Source organism: Hippocampus zosterae, chromosome 18 (assembly GCF_025434085.1).
Source record: "Hippocampus zosterae strain Florida chromosome 18, ASM2543408v3, whole genome shotgun sequence".
Classification (NCBI taxonomy): Eukaryota; Metazoa; Chordata; class Actinopteri; order Syngnathiformes; family Syngnathidae; genus Hippocampus; species Hippocampus zosterae.
Window position 1 is genome coordinate 7,497,322 of NC_067468.1, and position 19,997 is coordinate 7,517,318.

The 19,997-nt window shown below is 43.1% G+C and overlaps 1 protein-coding gene across 7 annotated transcripts in view; it reads left to right on the forward strand.

The window, feature by feature from the left end:
* Positions 1–19,773, forward strand: part of LOC127590795 (A-kinase anchor protein 2) — a 63,685-nt gene extending 43,912 nt beyond the window's left edge. For 3 of the 7 annotated variants that reach the window (XM_052050229.1, XM_052050235.1, XM_052050234.1), the window contains 8 exons: positions 8,488–8,709; positions 12,472–12,834; positions 13,247–13,345; positions 13,434–13,535; positions 13,796–15,173; positions 15,675–15,853; positions 16,348–16,386; positions 17,596–19,773. In XM_052050229.1, coding sequence (XP_051906189.1) covers positions 8,488–8,709; positions 12,472–12,834; positions 13,247–13,345; positions 13,434–13,535; positions 13,796–15,173; positions 15,675–15,853; positions 16,348–16,386; positions 17,596–17,709 — 2,496 coding nt within the window. In that variant the 3' untranslated portion in view covers positions 17,710–19,773. The remainder of the gene's footprint in view (positions 1–8,487; positions 8,710–12,471; positions 12,835–13,246; positions 13,346–13,433; positions 13,536–13,795; positions 15,174–15,674; positions 15,854–16,347; positions 16,387–17,595) is intronic. The other 4 variants (XM_052050232.1, XM_052050233.1, XM_052050230.1 and 1 more) reach the window with 4 other exon arrangements.
* The last annotated feature ends 224 nt before the right edge of the window (positions 19,774–19,997 follow it).

The window sequence follows — 19,997 nt, forward strand, 5'->3', positions numbered from 1 at the left end:
TGGGAGGTCGTTCCTAGAATCAGGTCGTATGTCTTTCCTACCAAAGAAGAGCACTTTGTGGATGGATGATCAGGTCAGATTCCACTTTCAAATATCAGCAATCAGACATCAGATTTAATAGCTATGTTGTTAAGGTTTTGTTTTGCTCTGGACGGGACTTAGGGTTGTTTGCACTGCTTTAAAAACAGCATTGAAAAAATATCCGGGTATGTAATTAATCATATGAGTCGTTTTAAGTGTGAATGTGACTCTGAATTGATTTCTGACTTCTCAAATTTGTACTGGCAGAAAAAGGTGATTTCAGTTTGAAATTTCTCATTCACGCACTGGGGTTTTCTAATGCTTTTCCAGCTAAGTATCTGCTATACCACCTTAATTCATGATATAGCCTCTGTTTCGGCAGATGTTGACACAGAAACTGCCTGGTAACGTTTTTCACAGATTTTCCCAACGAAAGCAATGATCAATAACCTCTCGTTTTCAAGTCTACCATTTGATGTTGAAATAGTAAACTGAAAAAGTTTTCCTGAATGTACTCAATTTGATTTCGTCAAGTGGTCTCCCGAAATAAAATCATCTTGTTTTAGTTTGTGCAGCCACTTGACAAAAGATTTTTTTTTTCAGTCTCCACAAATCCGCTACTATTTGCGACGACGTCCGACATGTCTGCATTTACCACCTTGTCTGGTGATAAAGCGTAGCCTGTGGTGTGTTTTGCAAGGTGCATTAAGCTGTCTAAACATAGCCGCTATCCTGTTGTCACTACGTAATCTAATCTCGCAGGACTCTGCCTCAAGTAGTTCATTTAAGACTAGGCTGATGTCAAGCGGCCAATTAGAGTTTAAGGATGCTACGAGTAGACTCAACACCGGAGTTTGGGAGAGAGTGGCTGTCTGTTCACCTTGCTCGTTCAATGAAGCAGTGAGAAGCGGTAATGCTAATGTGAGTTTGGAAATGACTGGTTAGCAAGGAACCCTCATAAAAACGAACAAACCTGCCCTGAAGTCTAATTAAAATGAATAAAACTAAAACAAAACTCAATACAAAATAAAATAAAAATAAACTATTAGAACCTTGGCCCACTGGTCGACTGGTTTCGCGCGTCAGCCTCACAGTGCAAAGGTGCAGGGTTCGATTCTGGCTTCGGGTTTCCTGAGTGGAATTTGCACGTTCTGCTGCATGGGTTTTCTCCGGGTAGTCCGGTTTCCTCCCACATTCCACATCTTAAAGCGACTATTCACCATGAATGTTGCTATCATGATGCTGCACCGTGTATAAAAACAATAGCATTCATATTGATATCGAGAGACATCCACACCCCCTATATCAGTGAATTCGTACAAGAAATATTTAGATTCTGGTGATCGGCGGCCAGTACACAACCGAGAGTATTGCCTATTAAGGAAGTTTACAACACCTAAAAATCGTTATCATTCCTGAAGCAGTAGACATTAAACAAAATCATCACATCACCATTAATCAACACAGTACGCAGTGTGACTGTGCAGCCATGCAAAGTTTTTCCCTAATCTAAATCATTGTTCTACAGAGATATGTGGTCTCCAGCTGCTCCGTCCATGACATCATCAATGTAACGCGGCTGCTGATGGTTATCCCCGACTTTGTTGCGTCCTAGTTATCCATGCGCTTGTGTTCTTGTCATGATTCTGGATCTGTGTCCAGTACTCGCCGTGCCAATGTATACAAACGGTCACTCTGTGTGACGGCAGCCCTTTCTGCTCTAAAAGAGCACTCCAACGCTCGGAGTGTTCAAGTGGAACATTAGTATTCAGCCTGGAGAGTCTCACTCCTTTTGCCTGAGCGTTGGAGCCTTTGTTGTTGTTTCCCGAGGGGTCTTGTGGAGGGAGGGGTTATGGGGGGTTCTGGGTTGTGTTGCAAAAATACAGTGAGTCATGAGTTCAGTGCATTCCTCTGTCACAAAACTCCAAAATTTGTGGTCTGTTCTCGTAGCCTCCAGCGGTGGCTAAGATTACCTTGACTGAAATTAATTTTTGGTGGTGGTGGTGGAGGGGGAGCGGGTTGCTCCAATATGCATGCCGTTATTTAACCCCTTCAGGGACAGCGGTTACTACAGTTGACAGCTTATCGTATTATCGGGTTACGGGTTACTGTTATTGAAAGTGCACGAAAGGGTTAAAGAGGTGGATTATGTCACTAAATACCCACTGAAGGCCCGGATCAGAAACTCAACGCCTGCCACTGGTTATCACCAAGCGTTTAATTTCCCGTGCGTCTGCCAAGATTAACCCAAGTCTCATCTGCAGTGCTGAACAATCTTATGGATGAATGTGACTCTGAACAGTGTTAACAGTCACGCTCTGATATCTTCCTGACATTTCTGGAAGGTGCAATTTTTCGGGTTTATCGGGTGTGTCAATACATGTTTGCAGATGGTGTATGAAGTGGATGCATTTCATAAATCCGATAATGACGTTTCCTTGTGGTTTATTTTGGGGTGTCCTGATGAAACGGAGCCCTGACAGCGCATTGTTTGTGTCGGTTGTGTATGTTAGCGCAGGTGGCCTTTTGTTTCCTCTGCTTGGGGGGGCATATCCGCAGTTCGCAGAGGTTTCCTGTTTAGAATACGTCATGTGGGATCGGCTTCTATCCGATTTGTGCAAAACATGGAATAGTTTTTATTGTCTATACTAAATTTCGGTTTTCCATGGCCCTATTCAAAGACGCGAAGTGTGATTTGTGTTTTATTGTTGGGAAGATGAATAATACAGCTCACGGAAAAATAGATTTGAATCCTCCTCGACATGTCTCTTTAAACCAGCTCTCAAAATACGTGATGGTGAATAAAGATTTCACCACTAGATGAAAAGAGATGAGACATCTTGCGATGAAATTCATTTTGCACCTCCGAAAGCAAAAAAAAAAGAAAGAAAATAAAGTAGCTTGCAGTTGCTGAACGCATGTGAGTTGGTGTTGTCGATCAATCGTGACCAACTTTCATGACACAAGACCGCTCAGGGCGCTGCTCTGTACTGACCCGTGAGCCCTGACCCAGTTGCGCAATCACGCACATGAATAAAACATCACATGTGCTCCTGTTGCCTTTTACTGTATGTCTGCATGTCATTAGTGTTTCCTCGTCTCATTTCCAATCAACTGACAATCAGACTGCCAAACTCTGAAAAAAAGTTGCACTACAAAGAACACAAGAGCGTAAGATTTATTTTTTTTCTTTTGCATGTGTATTATTTTCAGAAAATTGACTGAATTGTTGGCAAGGAAGGAGGTTGTTTTTCATTCATAAAACTTGGCTTTTGAAACCCTGTAGAAGAATGTGTTTTGGACCTCCATTTTTTATCGATTATACAACAGTGGAATCAAAACAGGATTCAGAGCTTTGAGAGCGTGAGAGGGTGAAGAGGGCAGTTCCCTGGGCAGATAGATGTGTTTATTTATTTTTCTCTATCGCCATCAAGGTATTCTAAAGCCGCCCCTAAAAACGATTCGTAAGAGCTGTGCTGTGTTTTTGACGAATGGTGAGCTATATATGAGATGAGATTTTTGTCATATTTTACAGACAGATTATTGAAGATGAAAATATGTTTCAGGCAGTGTATCGTGGTTGGAAACCGGTTGCAGTAGTTCAGAACGGTTACCTGCTGTGTTGGCTGGTTAGCTTAGATGCTTTAAAAAAAATGTTTGCAAATATTGCCTTAATCTTAAATTCATGTTCCGTTTGACTGCATTGTTGTCACATTTATTGTGCAACAACCGGCACGGCTAAATTCCACCCAAGCCAATCCACATTGTTGTTGGAAAAGCTAGACTGATGATTCACCGCGCGCTTATTCTGATATTTCTTCCTGACTTAAAACTGCATATTTGTTGGAGTGTGTGGCTCACCATCTTTTGTACATTCCAGGAAAACGTTTCCATGTTGAGCGAGTGCTCGTAAACGGCCAGAGAAAGTGAGCCCATGATTCCGTATCTCTGGTTTCCTTTGTTGTGATCCCGTTACCAAACATGGACCATATATATATTTATATATATATTTATACACACACACACACACACACACACTCACACTGTATTTGCGACTGAGCCAACGGTGCCTATAATAATGACGATGGCCGAATAAAATGCCATTCCCCCTCTTATCATCTCCTCCACCTTTCATCACTCATCATCTGTCCATTAGGACAAGGTAGGAGGGGCTTGGTGTCAGACAGGAAGGGAGGTGAGGGCAGCAATAGGGAGGATGGATGTTTGCCGGCCCGTCTGCATAGAAGGCATCTTTGTGCGCGAGGGCATCTGGAGGAGTGGGCACCCACACTCACACACATACGGACGCTCGCGCGCTATGACATCACAGCTCAGCCGGCAGTCCGGGTGGAATGCTGCTGAGAGAGGAGAGTCTTTGTGGAGGAGAGGAAAGAGATGGGAGGGGAGGAAAAGGAGGGGAAGAAGAAGAGGAAAAGGCTTGGCCAGGGAAAAGTCCGGCACTCCCACAATTTGGAGCAGGAACGAAGCAGAGCTGGAGTGAGCCGCTCTGAGAAGGATCAGACGTGATAGAAACTAGTCGAGGAACTCATCTAAAACTGAAGGAACCTTTGGACGATTTGTGGATTAAGAGTCGCCAAGACAGACGGAGTGAGCAACAGGTGAATGGGGCCATTTTGAGCAGCAGATGTGGTGAAGACAGTGGTATGACACCATTAGATTCTCATGATTCATTGGATACCAAGTCCGTCGTTCCGCGTTTTAACGTTACATTGAATGCAAGTGTCATTGACCGGAATGATGTCTCAGAATTTTTAAAAAAGGAAGTGACATCACATGACGGATAAGTCACTTGTAACCGCACACCCACAATGCAACTGTTCAAGGAGATGAAGTGCCACAAGTATAACTTGCAAAAAGGTGGCGCATATGAGCACCGACCTTAGAACACCATCAAGCAAGTGCCACTTACTTGATAGAATCGGAGAAATAAAACAAGGGTCGGGGTGGCTGAAACTGAGTGCTATCGCTGGAATATGTCATCAGATGTTCATTTTCACATTGTTTAGGGGAATCGAAAGTAAGATTGTGTGTTCTTGTGGGACACATTCAGTCATGCGTTCAGCACTCCACCCACTCCCAGTCTCAGGCATAATGATTTAAAAAAAAACTGGCCTTGAGGTGCGTGTTTGTGATTGCAACTTTTGTGCGTCACGGTCAGACCGTTAAGAGTTTCCAGATGTGTTTGGGCTGGTGACAGCCGGTGAGAGAACCAGCATTTAGACGGCAACAGCTGACTCACACAGCCACACACATGGACCGTGTGCGTCTTTACTTGTCTTGTGATTCCTTCCCACTTAATTCCCTCCCTCGATATTCCTTGAGAGCATCCTCCGCTGAGCTGGACCAACCATATGGAAAATTCTCTTTTTAGTAACTGCATTCTCTTGGTCTGGGCCGCCTTTTATTCTTTTCATCTTATTTTTGTAGATTTCTTTTTTTTTTCATCTACTAGGCTTTTTCAGGCATTATTTGTTATACTTATAATACTTATAAATATTAGAATACTTATAATAATAATACGGCGGCCCGGTAGTCCAGTGGTTAGCACGTGGGCTTCACAGTGCAGAGGTACCGGGTTCGATTCCAGCTCCGGCCTCCCTGTGTGGAGTTTGCATGTTCTCCCCGGGCCTGCGTGGGTTTTCTCCGGGTGCTCCGGTTTCCTCCCACATTCCAAAAACATGCGTGGCAGGCTGATTGAACACTCTAAATTGTCCCTAGGTGTGGGTGTGAGTGCGAATGGTTGTTCGTCTCTGTGTGCCCTGCGATTGGCTGGCAACTGATCCAGGGTGTCCCCCGCCTACTGCCCGAAGACGGCTGGGATAGGCTCCAGCACCCCCCGCGACCCTAGTGAGGATTAAGCGGCTCCGAAAATGGATGGATGGATAATAATAATATTATTTTATTATTATTATTATTATAATAAAATAAATTTATGATTATGATTTTTTTTTATTGTTAACCACATTTTAAAAAAATCATAATTAAAAGCCCAAGTCGTTAAAAGTTTCTCAAGCGTGTGCGCGTCCAACAGTACGCTATAGAATGTATAGTATGTATGTATATTTTAGTATGTTTTTGACTTTCGTTTAAATTAATTTCTTCCTACATTCCAACACTCATGCGAGAGGACAGTTTGGACCTTCTAAGTTTGTAAAGGGCACGCATACAGTGTCCTTCATCACATTCAGTGGTTATTGGAGCTTTGAGCTTGCTGCAGTATGTCTGGAATGTCAGCTCACGTCAAACACACATGGACACTCACCTGCTGTGTAATGGCACGCGCGCGCACGCACGCACGCACACACACATAAACAGACACATCCATTATGTTTTTGCTCAGGTTTGTGCGGCAAAATCTCCGATGAGACATTCCCATTATAATGCTTTTCCTCAGGCAGTAACGGGATATCCTCCCTGTTCGGCTCTGATACACACTCCTCCTACACACACATTCTAAAAGTAGACACGTGATCAGCCACAACAAGATCAAAGACTTGGAGTTAACGGTGAACGGTGGAAAATCATTTTGACTTGTTGATATGTAACTGTGAGGTTGGAGGAGTGTCAGAGCCACTTTTTGTTGAAGTCTCAGAGCCACTTATTGTGAAAAAGTTGTTGGCAATGTTTGCTTTTGTACTTCTCAAAGCACTTGGTTGATGAAGTTTCCATCATGACGTGTTGGGCACCTCGCGGAATGTCGGTGTAACCCTTGGGTGTGGTTGCACCTCAGTTCTGAGTGCCCATTATGTGCTGTGACGCTCTGGAAAAACGGACCAAGGGAACACAGGAATATTTGTTCCCATTAAGCGTGGCAAAAATCTCATCAACATAACCTGAGTGATCCCACTATGCTTGTAGGATGTTCCTTTACCTCCAATTTCAACACAAATGCTCCTCTGCATCTGAGCAAATACGCTACAATGACTTTTGTAACACCGCTTCTTTAGAAATTCCATTACACTTCATTAGCCGGGATGAAATCTCACATGACCGAGCAAAATAGGACACCAAGATGCCCTCGGGGGTGGGGGGGGGGGGGGGGGGGGGGGGTTGATTTGTCCTCAAAAGATAACGAGAACAAGAAAAAAACTTACAGGAGGCTGTTGTTAAGTGTATGGTGGAGAAAAGCAGCGTTTATAATCCGCCATGTGACTGCACTGTTTCCTTCATAATCCTTAAGAAAGTAGGAAGGAAGGAGAAGAATGAGCTCAGCGGGAGAGCGGACACGAGCCAAATAATAGAAAGGGAAGGACGGGGCATTAGCCTGTTCCCTTGAGGCAATGCGTCCTTTTTTAATGGATTTTCCTTCAGGCTTTTTTATTTTGTTTAATTTTTATTTTTATTTTTGCCAAGTGGGCTTGCAGTGTTTTAAAACAGTTTTTGATTTCCAGTTCAAGCACGACATTAAAAATGTCCCCTCTCAGGACGCAAAAATTTTTTTTTCCTATTTTGTTGATATAAACACAAATTAATCAAAACATCTGCTTGACCGCAAACAGATGGTGAACACCAAACCACATACCCTTGAGAGTCAACAACTGCAAAAAATCTAAACTGGACTTGCTTTGGGTCAGAACAAATCAAATATGTGTGAGTGACCTGTGTAATCATGTGAAAGCAATTTGAGCACCACTTGAACACAACTTGAAGCGTAACAGGAAATCTCAACTCAACAGTGACGCAATTCACTGAGGTGATGCTCATTAAAGCTCCGAACGCAAATAAAGGTCAGCGGAGGCTTTCTTGTGAAAGTCGCCATATCCTAAAAATCGAGTGGAAGAACACAACGCAGTTGACCAAGAAAAGCCAACAGAGTTGTTTGTTGTTCTTGTTGTTCATGACTTGCAGTGAATGAAAAAGGTCCACAAGTGGGCTTTTGTGAAGTCCGTAATGTGTTGGATAAAATATTATTATGTTATGTGGGTTTGGATTAGAATGCTATGTTGTCATCATTGTAGCTCATTGCTATAGTTGATGTTTGTGGATAAAGGTGTAACGTCATGGTCATTGTTTCAGCAAGAAGAAGTCATTTGTTATTTTCAAGTGAATAGATTAGAAATCACATTGTGGCCGTTTTTCTTCATGCCATGACACATAATTTTCTTTTGTACTAAATTTTCAAGCCTGATCGGGCCTGATACTGCTACACACCCAAAATGACGTAAACTTGAGATTTGGCAGTTGTGCTGGAGAATCGCAAATTCAGTGCAGAGATTTGTTTCGAGCCACTATTTAGTAACGCATACTAACACAGTTGTCATAAAGTGGCTGCTAGGAAGGCTCAGACACAGACCACATTAATTCGAGTGACGTCTATTCTTTGAGTTACTAACAAATCTGAGCTCTCAGGGTTGCCCGTAACGGGTTTCTCAACTCATGAGGATCATTTGACTTACAACGTGCAGCTTTCAATTGTTGCTCCATCTTTTTCTTTGTTTCACGCAGAAATCGTGGCAGGCACCCGAGGATGTCAGTGGTGCAATACCTAAAGAGCGAGCCTTAAAGAGTGTTACTTTCCAAGAATCAGTCAGCATCATCACTGACGGACCGCTCATTATGGAAGTGGAGAGCCAGCAGATTCAGCATGGCTGCCTCAGCAGATCAAGTGTGCAGGGCCAAAGTCCCGTCGAGCTGAAGACAGTGACATCCGACAGTGATGTCGAGCAGGTATGCAAAATCTGCACTCAATGTGTTTCAGTTCATACCCCCAAAGTGAGGCTCCATCTAATGTGGATTTCGATGAATTGACGGCCGGAAAAATGAGGCCTTTTCATCATAATTCATAAAATATGTTTGTTCAAACAAATTCTGCATCCGTGGTAGCTGAAATCCCTTAGATCAGGGGTGTCAAACTCATTTTTGTCGCGGGCCAGATTTTAGTGACAGTTTCCCTTGAAGGGCCGTTATGACTGAAACCATATGAAGAAGTCAAGAATAATGGTTTATTCACCTATTGTTTAAGTTACTGTAATGAGGGGTTTGGTCACAAGAAAATGCTTACAGTATCACTCTTTATTCCAAATGAGAATTCGAAATTTTGGTCGAGATTTTAGTGAGCATCATGAAAGTTGACATTTTTGATTTGTTTTCGCGGGCCAAATCAAATGATCTGGTGGGCCAGATCTGGCCCCCGACCCTTGAGTTTGACACAGGTGCCTTGGATGCTTACGAAGCTCTGCGGACGTTTGCTTGAAAGATTTGACCACAAAAGTTTCACATCTTAATTGAGTTTAATCAGAATCACTAAAAACGGCAGAACAATGCACTTGCTCCTATTTCACATGAGTTCAAATTTGATTTGTCAATTCTGAACACAGCCATGTACAATTCTCAACAATTTTGTTCCGATGAGGGGTTTTTTTTTTCAAGGTGTATAGGCTATCGAGCACATTAAGGGTGGAAAAAGTTCCGAAATTATTTATGATTTTACGTGTCTCGTTTTTACATAACAGAAATGACACTTCGGTAGAGGTGTGTCAACTTTTTGGATCCACTATATATATATATATATATATATATATATATATATATATATATATATATATGCACGCCGGCCCGGTGGTCCAGTGGTTAGCGCATCAACCTCACAGAGGGTTTGATCTCGACCTTCCTGTCCTGTGTAGAGTGTGCATGTCCTCCCCGTGCCTGCGTGGGTTTTCTCTGGGTACTCCGATTTCCTCCCATATTCCAAAAACATGCATGGCAGGCTGATTGAACACTTCAAATTGTCCCTAGTGTTCACAAATTGTATGAGCGCGGATGGTTGTTGGTTGATGCGTGCCTTGCGATTGGCTGGCAACCAGTTCAGGGTGTCCCCCGCCTACTGCCCGAAGACGGCTGGGAGAGGCTCAAACACCCTCCGCAATCCTTGCGAGGATAAAGCGGTTCAGAAAATGGATGGATGGATGTTTAAACACATTTATAAACACTCGAAAAATTCAGAATACAAATTATCATATTGCAACAATCCACATGTGGCAAGGAATAGCATGAATGTAATGCAACACTTCTCTAAGAAATAAACACGACAGCACATTAGATTTTTTTTAAGTCACAATTATATCTGTGTAAGTTTTTTGTGACGTGTACAAATGTTAGCATGTAACATTTTGACCATATTCTTCTGAAACTGACTGTTTTGGCAACTCTTTCAAAGGAAAGATGACAATAAGAATTGTTTGCAGAATGGATGACTTTCACGATTCAAAGTCCTTCTCCTCTATCAGCAAGCCCCTTTCCAGGCTTTATGGATCACTCAACCGGAACCATTTGATGATTATCCCGACGTATTTCAATGAATTCCTTCTTCAAGTCCCCCCACATTGTCTCGTTAAAAACCAGATCGTACGTGTCCTCTGATAACGTGTCGCTGTCAATCTTTTCATCGCTGTCATCAGACATTGAGTCGCTCGTGTCGTCAGATAGCGACTCACCGGAAGAAAATGAATCACTCAGGTCCATGGGATTTCTATTGCCGCTCTTCATCATAAACCGACACCCGACTTGAAACTGATTGTTGACCTGCTGCCGCGTTTCGCCGTCGAGCGAAATTCCGTCGTCGTTCTCCCTGACGATTTTGGTCCTCAGACGCTTTTCCCAAAAGCTACTGTATCCGGTTTCCTGCGGTTTTTCAGATGCGCTGTCCCCAGAGTCTTTCTTTTTACTCTCCGTTTGGACCTCATTGGTCAAATATTCCACCTGGTCCCAGAGAATCTTGTTCTCCTTCCCCTCCGACTTGAGCTTGGCGGACAAGTCTGCTAATTTCTGCCCTTGACAGCTAATCTGCTCCTTTGCCATTCTGAGCTGAGCTTTCAGGTCTTTGACTTGATTCTCTAGCGACTTCTTTCCCTCCTCATGGAAAACATTGAAGAGCTTCTGCTTGGCAGAGTTATACCTGCCGCAGGCCAATTCCCTCACTCGTGACAACATTTTCTCTTGCGCTCACATGAACATGTTGAATTGAATGGTTGTAAAGTGTTCCGGATGAACTAATTTGGATCTGTCAGCCATTGCTGCAAAATGTAGCGTTTGGCACATGTCACACGTTCACAAAATGTGTGAAATGCATACAGAGCTGTGATGTCATCATACAAAGGGCATCCCAAACCTTTGTGAAGTCATACATTCTCAGTTCCACGGTTTCACTGGCATCACCATGACAACTGGGAGCTGATTAAGGTAGTGCCCAACATTTAGACTTTGATCAGTCTTTGTGGTGTAGTCGATATCTGCTTACTCACGGTGTAGCACCTGCAGATTTGCTTTGTGGTCAATAATTCTTTGTAATAGTTTGTAAAAATAAAAATCTGCTTTTGTGTCAAAACCATTAACTTTTTACTAGCGTATTTTGGAAGAGTTGTTTAGGTGTGTGAAAACTTTATGTGGATTTTCAATATTTGAGGATTTTTTTTAAATTTACCCTCAAAAGCTGAAACTCATGGACCGCTTATTGTGAACTTTGCGATGAAATGGCTTAATCTGCAACTGTGCCAAAATTAAATCAAAAATCAAATAATTATTATCCTTTTTTCATATGTCGATCGAGGGCCCCAAAGGAAGCTTGTCATGGTGTAGAGATAACAATCGTTTCTCGATCACAAACAAAGCTTTTCCCATCACTCAATCGGAGCCATCTGGCTATGGTCTTGCCACAATTCTGCCACTTCTTTTTGTAATCTACCCCACAGGCATTTCTCCTTGGAATCCAGATGTGTGTCCTCAAAAAAACTGCCTGGTTCCACTGAGAAGCAAGCTGTTTTGATCTGTTTTCTCTGAGGCTCTTGAAACATTTTCATAAAGCTGCCTTGTTTACTGTCATATTTGAGGCAGGCTCACCTCACTCTCTTTTTGACTTGCAGTTTTTACCTCATTGGTTAACCCTTTCATATACAAATAACAACCTGTAACCTGATAACATGATAAGCTGTCCACTGGAGTAACCACTGTCCCTGAAAGTGTTAAATATTCCACCTGGTCCCAGAGATATTATTTTTCTCCTTCCCCTCTGACTTCAGTTTGGCAGACAAGACAGCTAATTTTTGTCCCTGACTGCTTATCTGCTCCTTTGCCACCTGGAGCTGAGCATTAAGGTGCTTTACTTGATAATTTATAGGATTTTTCTTCTCAAAGAAAACAGTGAGGTAGCTTCTGCTTTTTCACTGCTGCCTCCTTCATTCATGACAGCATATTGAATTGAAGAAGACTTTTGCCAGGTGAAGCGTCTGAAATTAAGGCTCAATGTACAATGAATGAAAAACGGGACTTGCAGAGCCAGGACGTCATTCTGCAAAGGGAAGATCTTCACAGAAGCTTTCACCACTGCTGTGATTTCTTATACAGAAAGTTGTTCAAAATTGACAGATTCAAGAGATTTCATTTCATTCATAAGCTCTTACTCGTTTCCATCTTTAATTTCTCCTCTGTTCTCAGGAGATCCGCTACCTGGATCAGGTACTGGATGCAGCCTCAGAAACACATAGTAATGGAAACTCCTCCCCATCTGCATACACCAAACCCATCAGCGTAGATGGAATGTACTCGTCTGTGTGTGTGTCCAATTCCTCTCCTGGTTGTCATCAGCCAATCTTTGTGGAGGGGCAAAGACAAACCACCTTCCTACATCAGGATGAATCCAGTGCAAAAACCAATGGGCATATGCCAACGGAGGAACTGAGCCACAGCGGTGCAAAATTTGAGCTCAGAGCTTTCCAGGAGGAAAGAAGGCCGGCAAAACTTTACACCCCAGGAGAAGAGCAGCACGTCAGAGTGACGAGGAGGCGAAATCCAGATGAGGTCAGTGGTCATGTAATCAGTGCAGAGTTAAACTCCGATCGAGCTTGCATTTCGCTTTGTTGAGAGTACCGTAGATAAGGAGGAATGCAGCATGGCGCATTACCGTGCCCTGACATAATTTTTTCAGCCCAATCCACTGGATTTAGTAAAATGGCACATTTGTGTTCTTCTTGTTCCAATGATGCTTCCATGTGCTAATTCAACAAAACAAACTCTACCCAACCATTCTTTCCTTGTGCAGTTGTTACCCTGATGGCAAGTGTACCTAAAAGTACAATACCATTGAATGTTATGGTACCTTTTAGAAGGGAAACTAAACTGAATCAGCCCGCAAATGGGTTTTGCAAATACAACAGGACCAACGTAGTTGACTGTACTATGCTTTAGACATGCTCAAAAGACTTTCTGGCAGGTCCAGGAGTTGGAGCGTGAGCGTCAAGAGCTGATCCGAGACCAGGCAGTGAAGAAAAACCCTGGCATCGCTCAACGTTGGTGGAACCCTCCACAGGAGGTAGTTAACGACTCAGTGTTTGTTGATGTTGTAATTTTGAGACACTCGTCGAACAAAGCCCTTTGGTTAATTTCCCCATTTCTTTAAGGTTCCTTTGGAGGAGCAACTGGACCCCGAACAGCTCGAGTCTCTCCGAAAATACCAAGAGAGAAAAACGCAGAAGCAGAATTCATCTTATTCATACACACAGGTAACAGACAAGTACACAAACGCAATAAGCGCCATACCGCATGCTATTTCCATCGAGACAGTAAGGAATGTGATCGGGGCTGCTGGGTAAAACAGACTACTAATAATAAAATAAAATAAAAAATACAATAACTGCTAAATATATGTGATATTGGACGCATGGTAAGTGCCAGATTCCTCTCTCCTGTTAAGAATGTGTTGACCTTTTTGAGTCGATGGTGATTGCTTTCTGACGTTCAGTCTTCTCATCCCTAATGGCAGCCCCAAGTTACTGGACCTCCCACGCTGGTGACTTTTGACCCAGAGTTAATCAGGAAGGAAGACATTGTGGAAAACAAGATTGACTTCTCATCTGCCAGAAAGCAATTCCTGCAAGCGGAAGTGACAAAGAATTCCATAGCTCCTCACATATACTCTGCCAGACCCTTTTCCAAGTCCAACTATGGGAACAGCAACACTGTTCCAGAAACAGGAGAGTGTCATGTGACTTGGTCTGATGAAGGCATTGCAGGAGAATTTACCAGTGTTCGTGCTTTCATGACAAATGTAAGTGATGAAGAGGAAGGGAAGAGCCAGATACGCCAAGGCTATCACCCCGAGGAGTCAGACTCGGGACTGGAAGAGTTATCAGTTCGCTCTCAGGACACAACAGTGTTTAGCTTGGATAGCGTTTCAGACAGTGGGGCCTCACTTCCACCGACACCGCTACCACTTACCCCAGTGTCACCGTCTACTCCTCAGCCCACTACGCCAGTCAACGGGCGAACCACTGGCAGTGCAGCGGAGCATGAGCTTGAATACCAAGCAGAAGTCCTTGTCCAAAATGTGATCCAAAATGCCCTCTCGACAAATGGAGATGACTGGCAGTCATCTCTCCCGAACTTAGATTCTTCACAGATGAGCAGCCCTGTGTCTTCTCCCTCCGCTTCAACAAGTAGTCCAGTGCCAGTATCTTCCTCCCCTATGTCTTTTGGGGAAACTGACCATCTACAGTCAGCTGTCCCCGCCACAGCTGCTACATCTGAGGAACAGGTTGCTTTCCAAGAGAAGCCAACAAAAACACAACAGCAACAGTCAACCTCATCCAGTCCGACTCAGTCATCGCAATCCTCTCCAACTCCTTCTCAGCCTATTTCTCCACCACAAAGACCCAAAGTGGGAGGACCGAGGATCAAAATCCAGTCTTCTTACACGAGAGCACTTGCTTCCTCGGCCCCAGTTGCTGCGCCGGATCCTTGCCCTGTGAACACGGCCAATGTACCCAGGCCAGCCACAGTCTGCCGCCCCCCTTCTCCTCCAAGTCCTGAAAAGTCAGAGTTCAGCTACTTCAGTAAGTATTCCGAAGCGGCTGAGCTGCGTAGCACAGCAGCGGCAACAAAAGGCCCTGAGGTGGAAGTGGCAAGCGGACCATTCCGCCTTCGCTCCAAGAAACAGCATACGTTGTCCATGATTGAGGAAGAGATTCGAGCAGCTCAGCAGAGAGAGGAAGAATTGAAGAAACAGAGAGAAGCGCAACCTTCTGCCATTCCTCAAATTCCTGCAAGAACGGGAGTACGGAAAACCACCATATCCCCGGCAGACAAGTTGAAGAGCAACAGCTTGCCAACAAGACTCACACTGACGTCAAGGACAGCACCAGGTTAGTTGACCCGCTTCCTGTGTGACAACTTGTACGAGATGATTGACTAACTAACCCCCATGGAATTCACATCAGGGTTTATGTTAGTAGATTAAATTTATGATAAAAATAAAATGGGGTTATTCGCAGTGGTGATCCCTGAATGCGGGTTAAAGCAGGGGTAGGGAACTCTGGTTCCTGGAAAGCCATATCCTGCTTGTTTTAGATACCTCCCTATTCCAACACACCTGACTCCAATGATCAACTCATCAGCAAACGCTGTAGAAACCTGAAATGATCATGAGCAATTGAATCAGGTGTGTTGGAGTAGGGAAGGATCTAGAACGAGCAGGATATGGCTCTCCAGAAACCGGAGTTCCCTACCCCTTACCCCTGGCTTAAGCCGTTAAGGAAAAAAGTAGGTGTTGAAACAGTGAGAATTACTGTCCCAGTTGGGTATTCCAAATGAAGTGTGGACCCGGTTGTGTGCTTTATGTAACCATTTAAACTATTACGCCATAGGAAAGATCGAGAAGGTTCGACCTGCTCCGCCTGTCTCACCCTCGCCGTCAGAAGGAGCGCTATCTGACGCCGGCAGTGAGGATTCCGGAGGATCTCGGCCCAAAAACTTCATGCAGACACTCATGGAAGACTATGAAACACACAAAGTGAAGAGGAGGGAGAAAATGGAGGACAACAGCGTAAGTATTCAGATGCACATGCATAGCCAGGTGTTGATAAAGAGATACTTGTTTCCGTGTAGGAAGTTAATATTCACAGCTGTGAACTGTTACAAAATGCAGTGCCCAGAGTGTGATTTGCACAGTAATTATTTCAGTTAGGCTTAGTCTAGAAACTATCTTGTCTCTATGTGGATTAGGCAACACTCCAAATGCCAAATGCTCTCTGGACAGTGTTGGGCTTCATAAGGATTCGTCATTTCACTGACTTCACTTTCATTTCGAGTCTGCATGCGCCAATACGGTAGCAAACCAGGGGAACATTTCCAATCTCGAAGCAGGAAATGAAAGTAAAAGTAGAAGACACGGGGGCGGTTGTACAGAATTTTTAATAAAACTGTTGACATGCCATTTTATTTAGATACGGTATGTAAGATTACTGTCCATCTTTTTTTTTTCCAATGTGACGTGTGTTGACTCTGTGTACTGTTGCTTCTCTCCTGCTGATCGCTCAGTATGCCCGTTTGTTGCTGGCTAACGAGGTAACCACTGAGGTACCTGACGCACACCAAAAACCTGATCACTACCTTTGCTCGCAGACCTGGGTAGCACTGCACTGAATCAATAATGTCATCTCAGACGTATTAATGCCCTGATTGTTTTAAATAAATGAATGCTTTCGTCTAATTACAGTCGCCACAGATCGGTATTTCTCCTATTAATTTATGATATCTTTATTCCAGGGGTGTCCAAGTGTGGTTCCATCTAAAACAGGCTGTGTAGGGACTTTCAAGGACCAGACTTGGACACCTCTGTTTATTCAGTCTCCTCCACATTAAATCTCTGCATTGAAAATGGATGAATTTGCTTGTAGTGAATATTACGTCTGTCTACAGAGCCAAATGTGTCCCAGGTCTGTTTGTGATCTCACTGTTACCATTCCACTGCGGTGTTGCTGATGCATGTGCTTGTTGTTGATTAGTAAATACCTTTTACCCACCGCACCCCACTGAATGCACAGTAGAATAAGATTAAACCAGCCGTTGCTCTTCCTTGTTATTTACATCACAAATAAATATCTTTATACAGCAGTCTACTACTGCTTGAGGAGGACATGTAGCAATGTAAGGTATGTGGCTTGTTCCAGAAAGTCATCAAGTGTTTCGGAGACCATGAATCCACCGTTAGGTAAACATAGATTCCTGCACACTTTTGCTGTTCTTGATGGTGTGTGTACGTGTGTGTACATATGTGCGAGGTGCACTTGATCAAGCTAGACGTACTTGAAGGGCACTGATCAAATATCTTGTTTTGATCTATCAAATACAAAGGGGGAATTTGATTATTGGGAAACAAATGCTGGGGGCATCTTTGTAAATTAGAATGCGGAAGGCTTCAAAAAGGGAAGCTCACTGAGGCACAATAGGGCAATGGTTCGCACAGCCGCCACACGGTTCTGAAGTTGAGGGTTTTGAATTATAAAAGCATTCCTTTTAGTTTCATTGAAGACCCGAAAGTGTAAATATAGTTGTGAATGACTTGTCAGATCTAAGTGGTTCAGAAAATGATTGGATGGGTCCCACCCCTCTAGTGCCTCGTGCTAGATAGTGAACGTTTGTCCAGTGAACCAAGAGCTCCCTCTGTGGTTGACAATGCATGGTGAATTCAAAGAGGGCATGTCGAGTGGTTCCATTCTGCTGCCAATAGAAACAAGCATTTAACGACAAAATGTTTTTTTTTCTCTCTTTATTTCTTTTTAACAGGTCTTGGAGGCCACTCGCATCACCCGGAGGAAAAGCGACATGGCGCTTAAATGGGAAGCCGGAATCTACGCCAATGAGGATGGTGAAGAGGAGGAAGAAGAGGAGGAAGAGTGAAAGTAGGATGGGAAGGAAAAAAGACAAGCAGTGGAAGCAGTATTTGTTTTATTCTTAGTGTTCTGATGATCAATTCTGGTCTGACCAGTGGAGCTCAATGAGGAAGTGTATCAATTTCTGGACGGGGATTCTGCAAGTGTAACAGAATGTTGGTGATGCGAGAGCATGAGACGAAAAGAGGTGGATGCAAAAGACAATTTGCATTCAAGATGCAAGAAGGAATCGTGGATATGTCAATTTTCTTTTGAAAGGTTGCCTGAAAGTCACTGAAGGTTTTGTGTGCTTGACAGCCACCAATTATTCGCTGAATATGTTTAAATATGAGTCCTGCATGTTCGTGAGGCCTCATATATAAACGCAGCCTCATCAATATACGGGGAGGCTGCGTTTCCAAGATTTGCAGCCGTCGACAGCCGTTCAGGCAGCCACGTTCCATCATGAGATACTCCACTGCCTGAGACTGGCGGATACGATTTCATCTCCAATCCCATTTGGCCACAATTTGATTCAGAGAGTGAGCAATAAGCAAAAATAGAACGAAGGTTGTCAATATTCCGTCTCATTTAGTGACTTTGTCTGTGTGAGGTTTTAACAGGAAGGGGAAAAAGTCATGTTTGTGTATCAGGAGTTTTTGAGCAGGCTGTAGAACAGTATTGTACACCGTATATATTGCGGCCCTCGAAAATCACTTATTTTACCATTGGTTTGTTGACGGTGTCTTTTGTAGGCAGTTGTTGTATCATATTATGAGGTAGGATTGTGTATTTGACAGATGCACATTTATTCCCAGTGTACTTATTATACTCGCGAGCTGACCACCGTGTGATGGCAAATGTTGAAAAGAAAGAAAAAGTGGTGAGAAAAAGAGAACCAGTTTGCCTCTTTAAGACAATGAATATTCATCACTCGACAGCAAATCATGAAACCGACTCGACAATGATCCGGGATGAATGTAAGTCCCGGCCGGCTACGTGTTCAAAAGAGTGAACGAGAGCACAAGGAATGAATTCTATTCACAAGTGTTTATACTTTAGTGTGTGTTTCTATGCCACTTGAACTGAAAAGTAGCAGTAACGGTCTACTCTTCAGTCTTTTTTCAGATTCCCACCCCCCCCCCCCCCCCAGCATGCGAATGTCAAGAGGATAGTGAGAATGCTTTTAAACCAAAAGGTCACCATTTTAATCTGCCACAGTGTCTTGCTCAAAGTGTCCTTTAGCTCGACACTGACCTGTCCGTACCCTCGACCTCACTCAACTCGATCCTCAGCAAAACATTCAATGCAAACACAAACTGAGGTAGCGTGCTCACTATGGTGAGAATTGTGGTCAACTTAAACACAACACGGCCTGATTGTAATCATAATTATGATCACGTGTCTGGAAATTATTCTTTGTTTTATCTGTTCTGTCAAACAACCAGGATTGAAAGCAAAGAATGTGCCGAGATGTTTTCTCTCAAAAAAAAGGAAAAAAAAAAAAAAAGCTCTGATGGAAAAGCTCCCTTATTATTGGTTTTAAACATGAAATAATATATTTAAATTATGGATCCCTTTTGCGGTAACGCTAATGCAATATGACACAGGTGCAGGACAAGGGGCAAAATGAAGCCTGTCAAGTGTTGACAAAGCTTTCTTAAAAAGTAGTTGAAAGACTTGTTGAGTTGGTGTGCTACATAAAAATCAAAAATAAAAAGAATGCACTCCGGGATAAATCTTTTGCATTGCATGGTAATTTTATTGGCTTATTTAAATGCACTCAGAGCATCAGTTGCTTCGTACGACTGACTTTGATGAATATGCGGCTTTTTCGTTTGAATTCTTGATGCAGAGATGATTTTATTTATCTTTTGAAAAGCTGGTAGATTGGTTTTTACCCATCCTGAGTCGCTTCAGTGTGTGACGATGCAATTTTATGGTCGAGATTATAACCTCTGTCCTTATGCAGTTAACCACTCGTATGTTCATATTGATAATGTGCTCCACTTTATAGCACGTGTACGGCTCACAGTTATCCGCCTGTTATACATATTATAAATATTTTCTCATTAAATACAAAACCTGACAATTTTCTGAGTGGTTATTTGTGTGTGCCAGGTCGTCTAACGGCCTTTTGATTGCATTCTGATTCTGCATAATACAGCTGATTCTTAAAAACTGGATGGCATGAAATTACTCACAATTAGCTTATAAATCAACTTTTGCATTTAAAAAAATTGTCAAAAGTGACAATTTCAGAAGACAGATGATGTTCTATCATGCGTTTTTTTACAGATTATTTATGTACATATA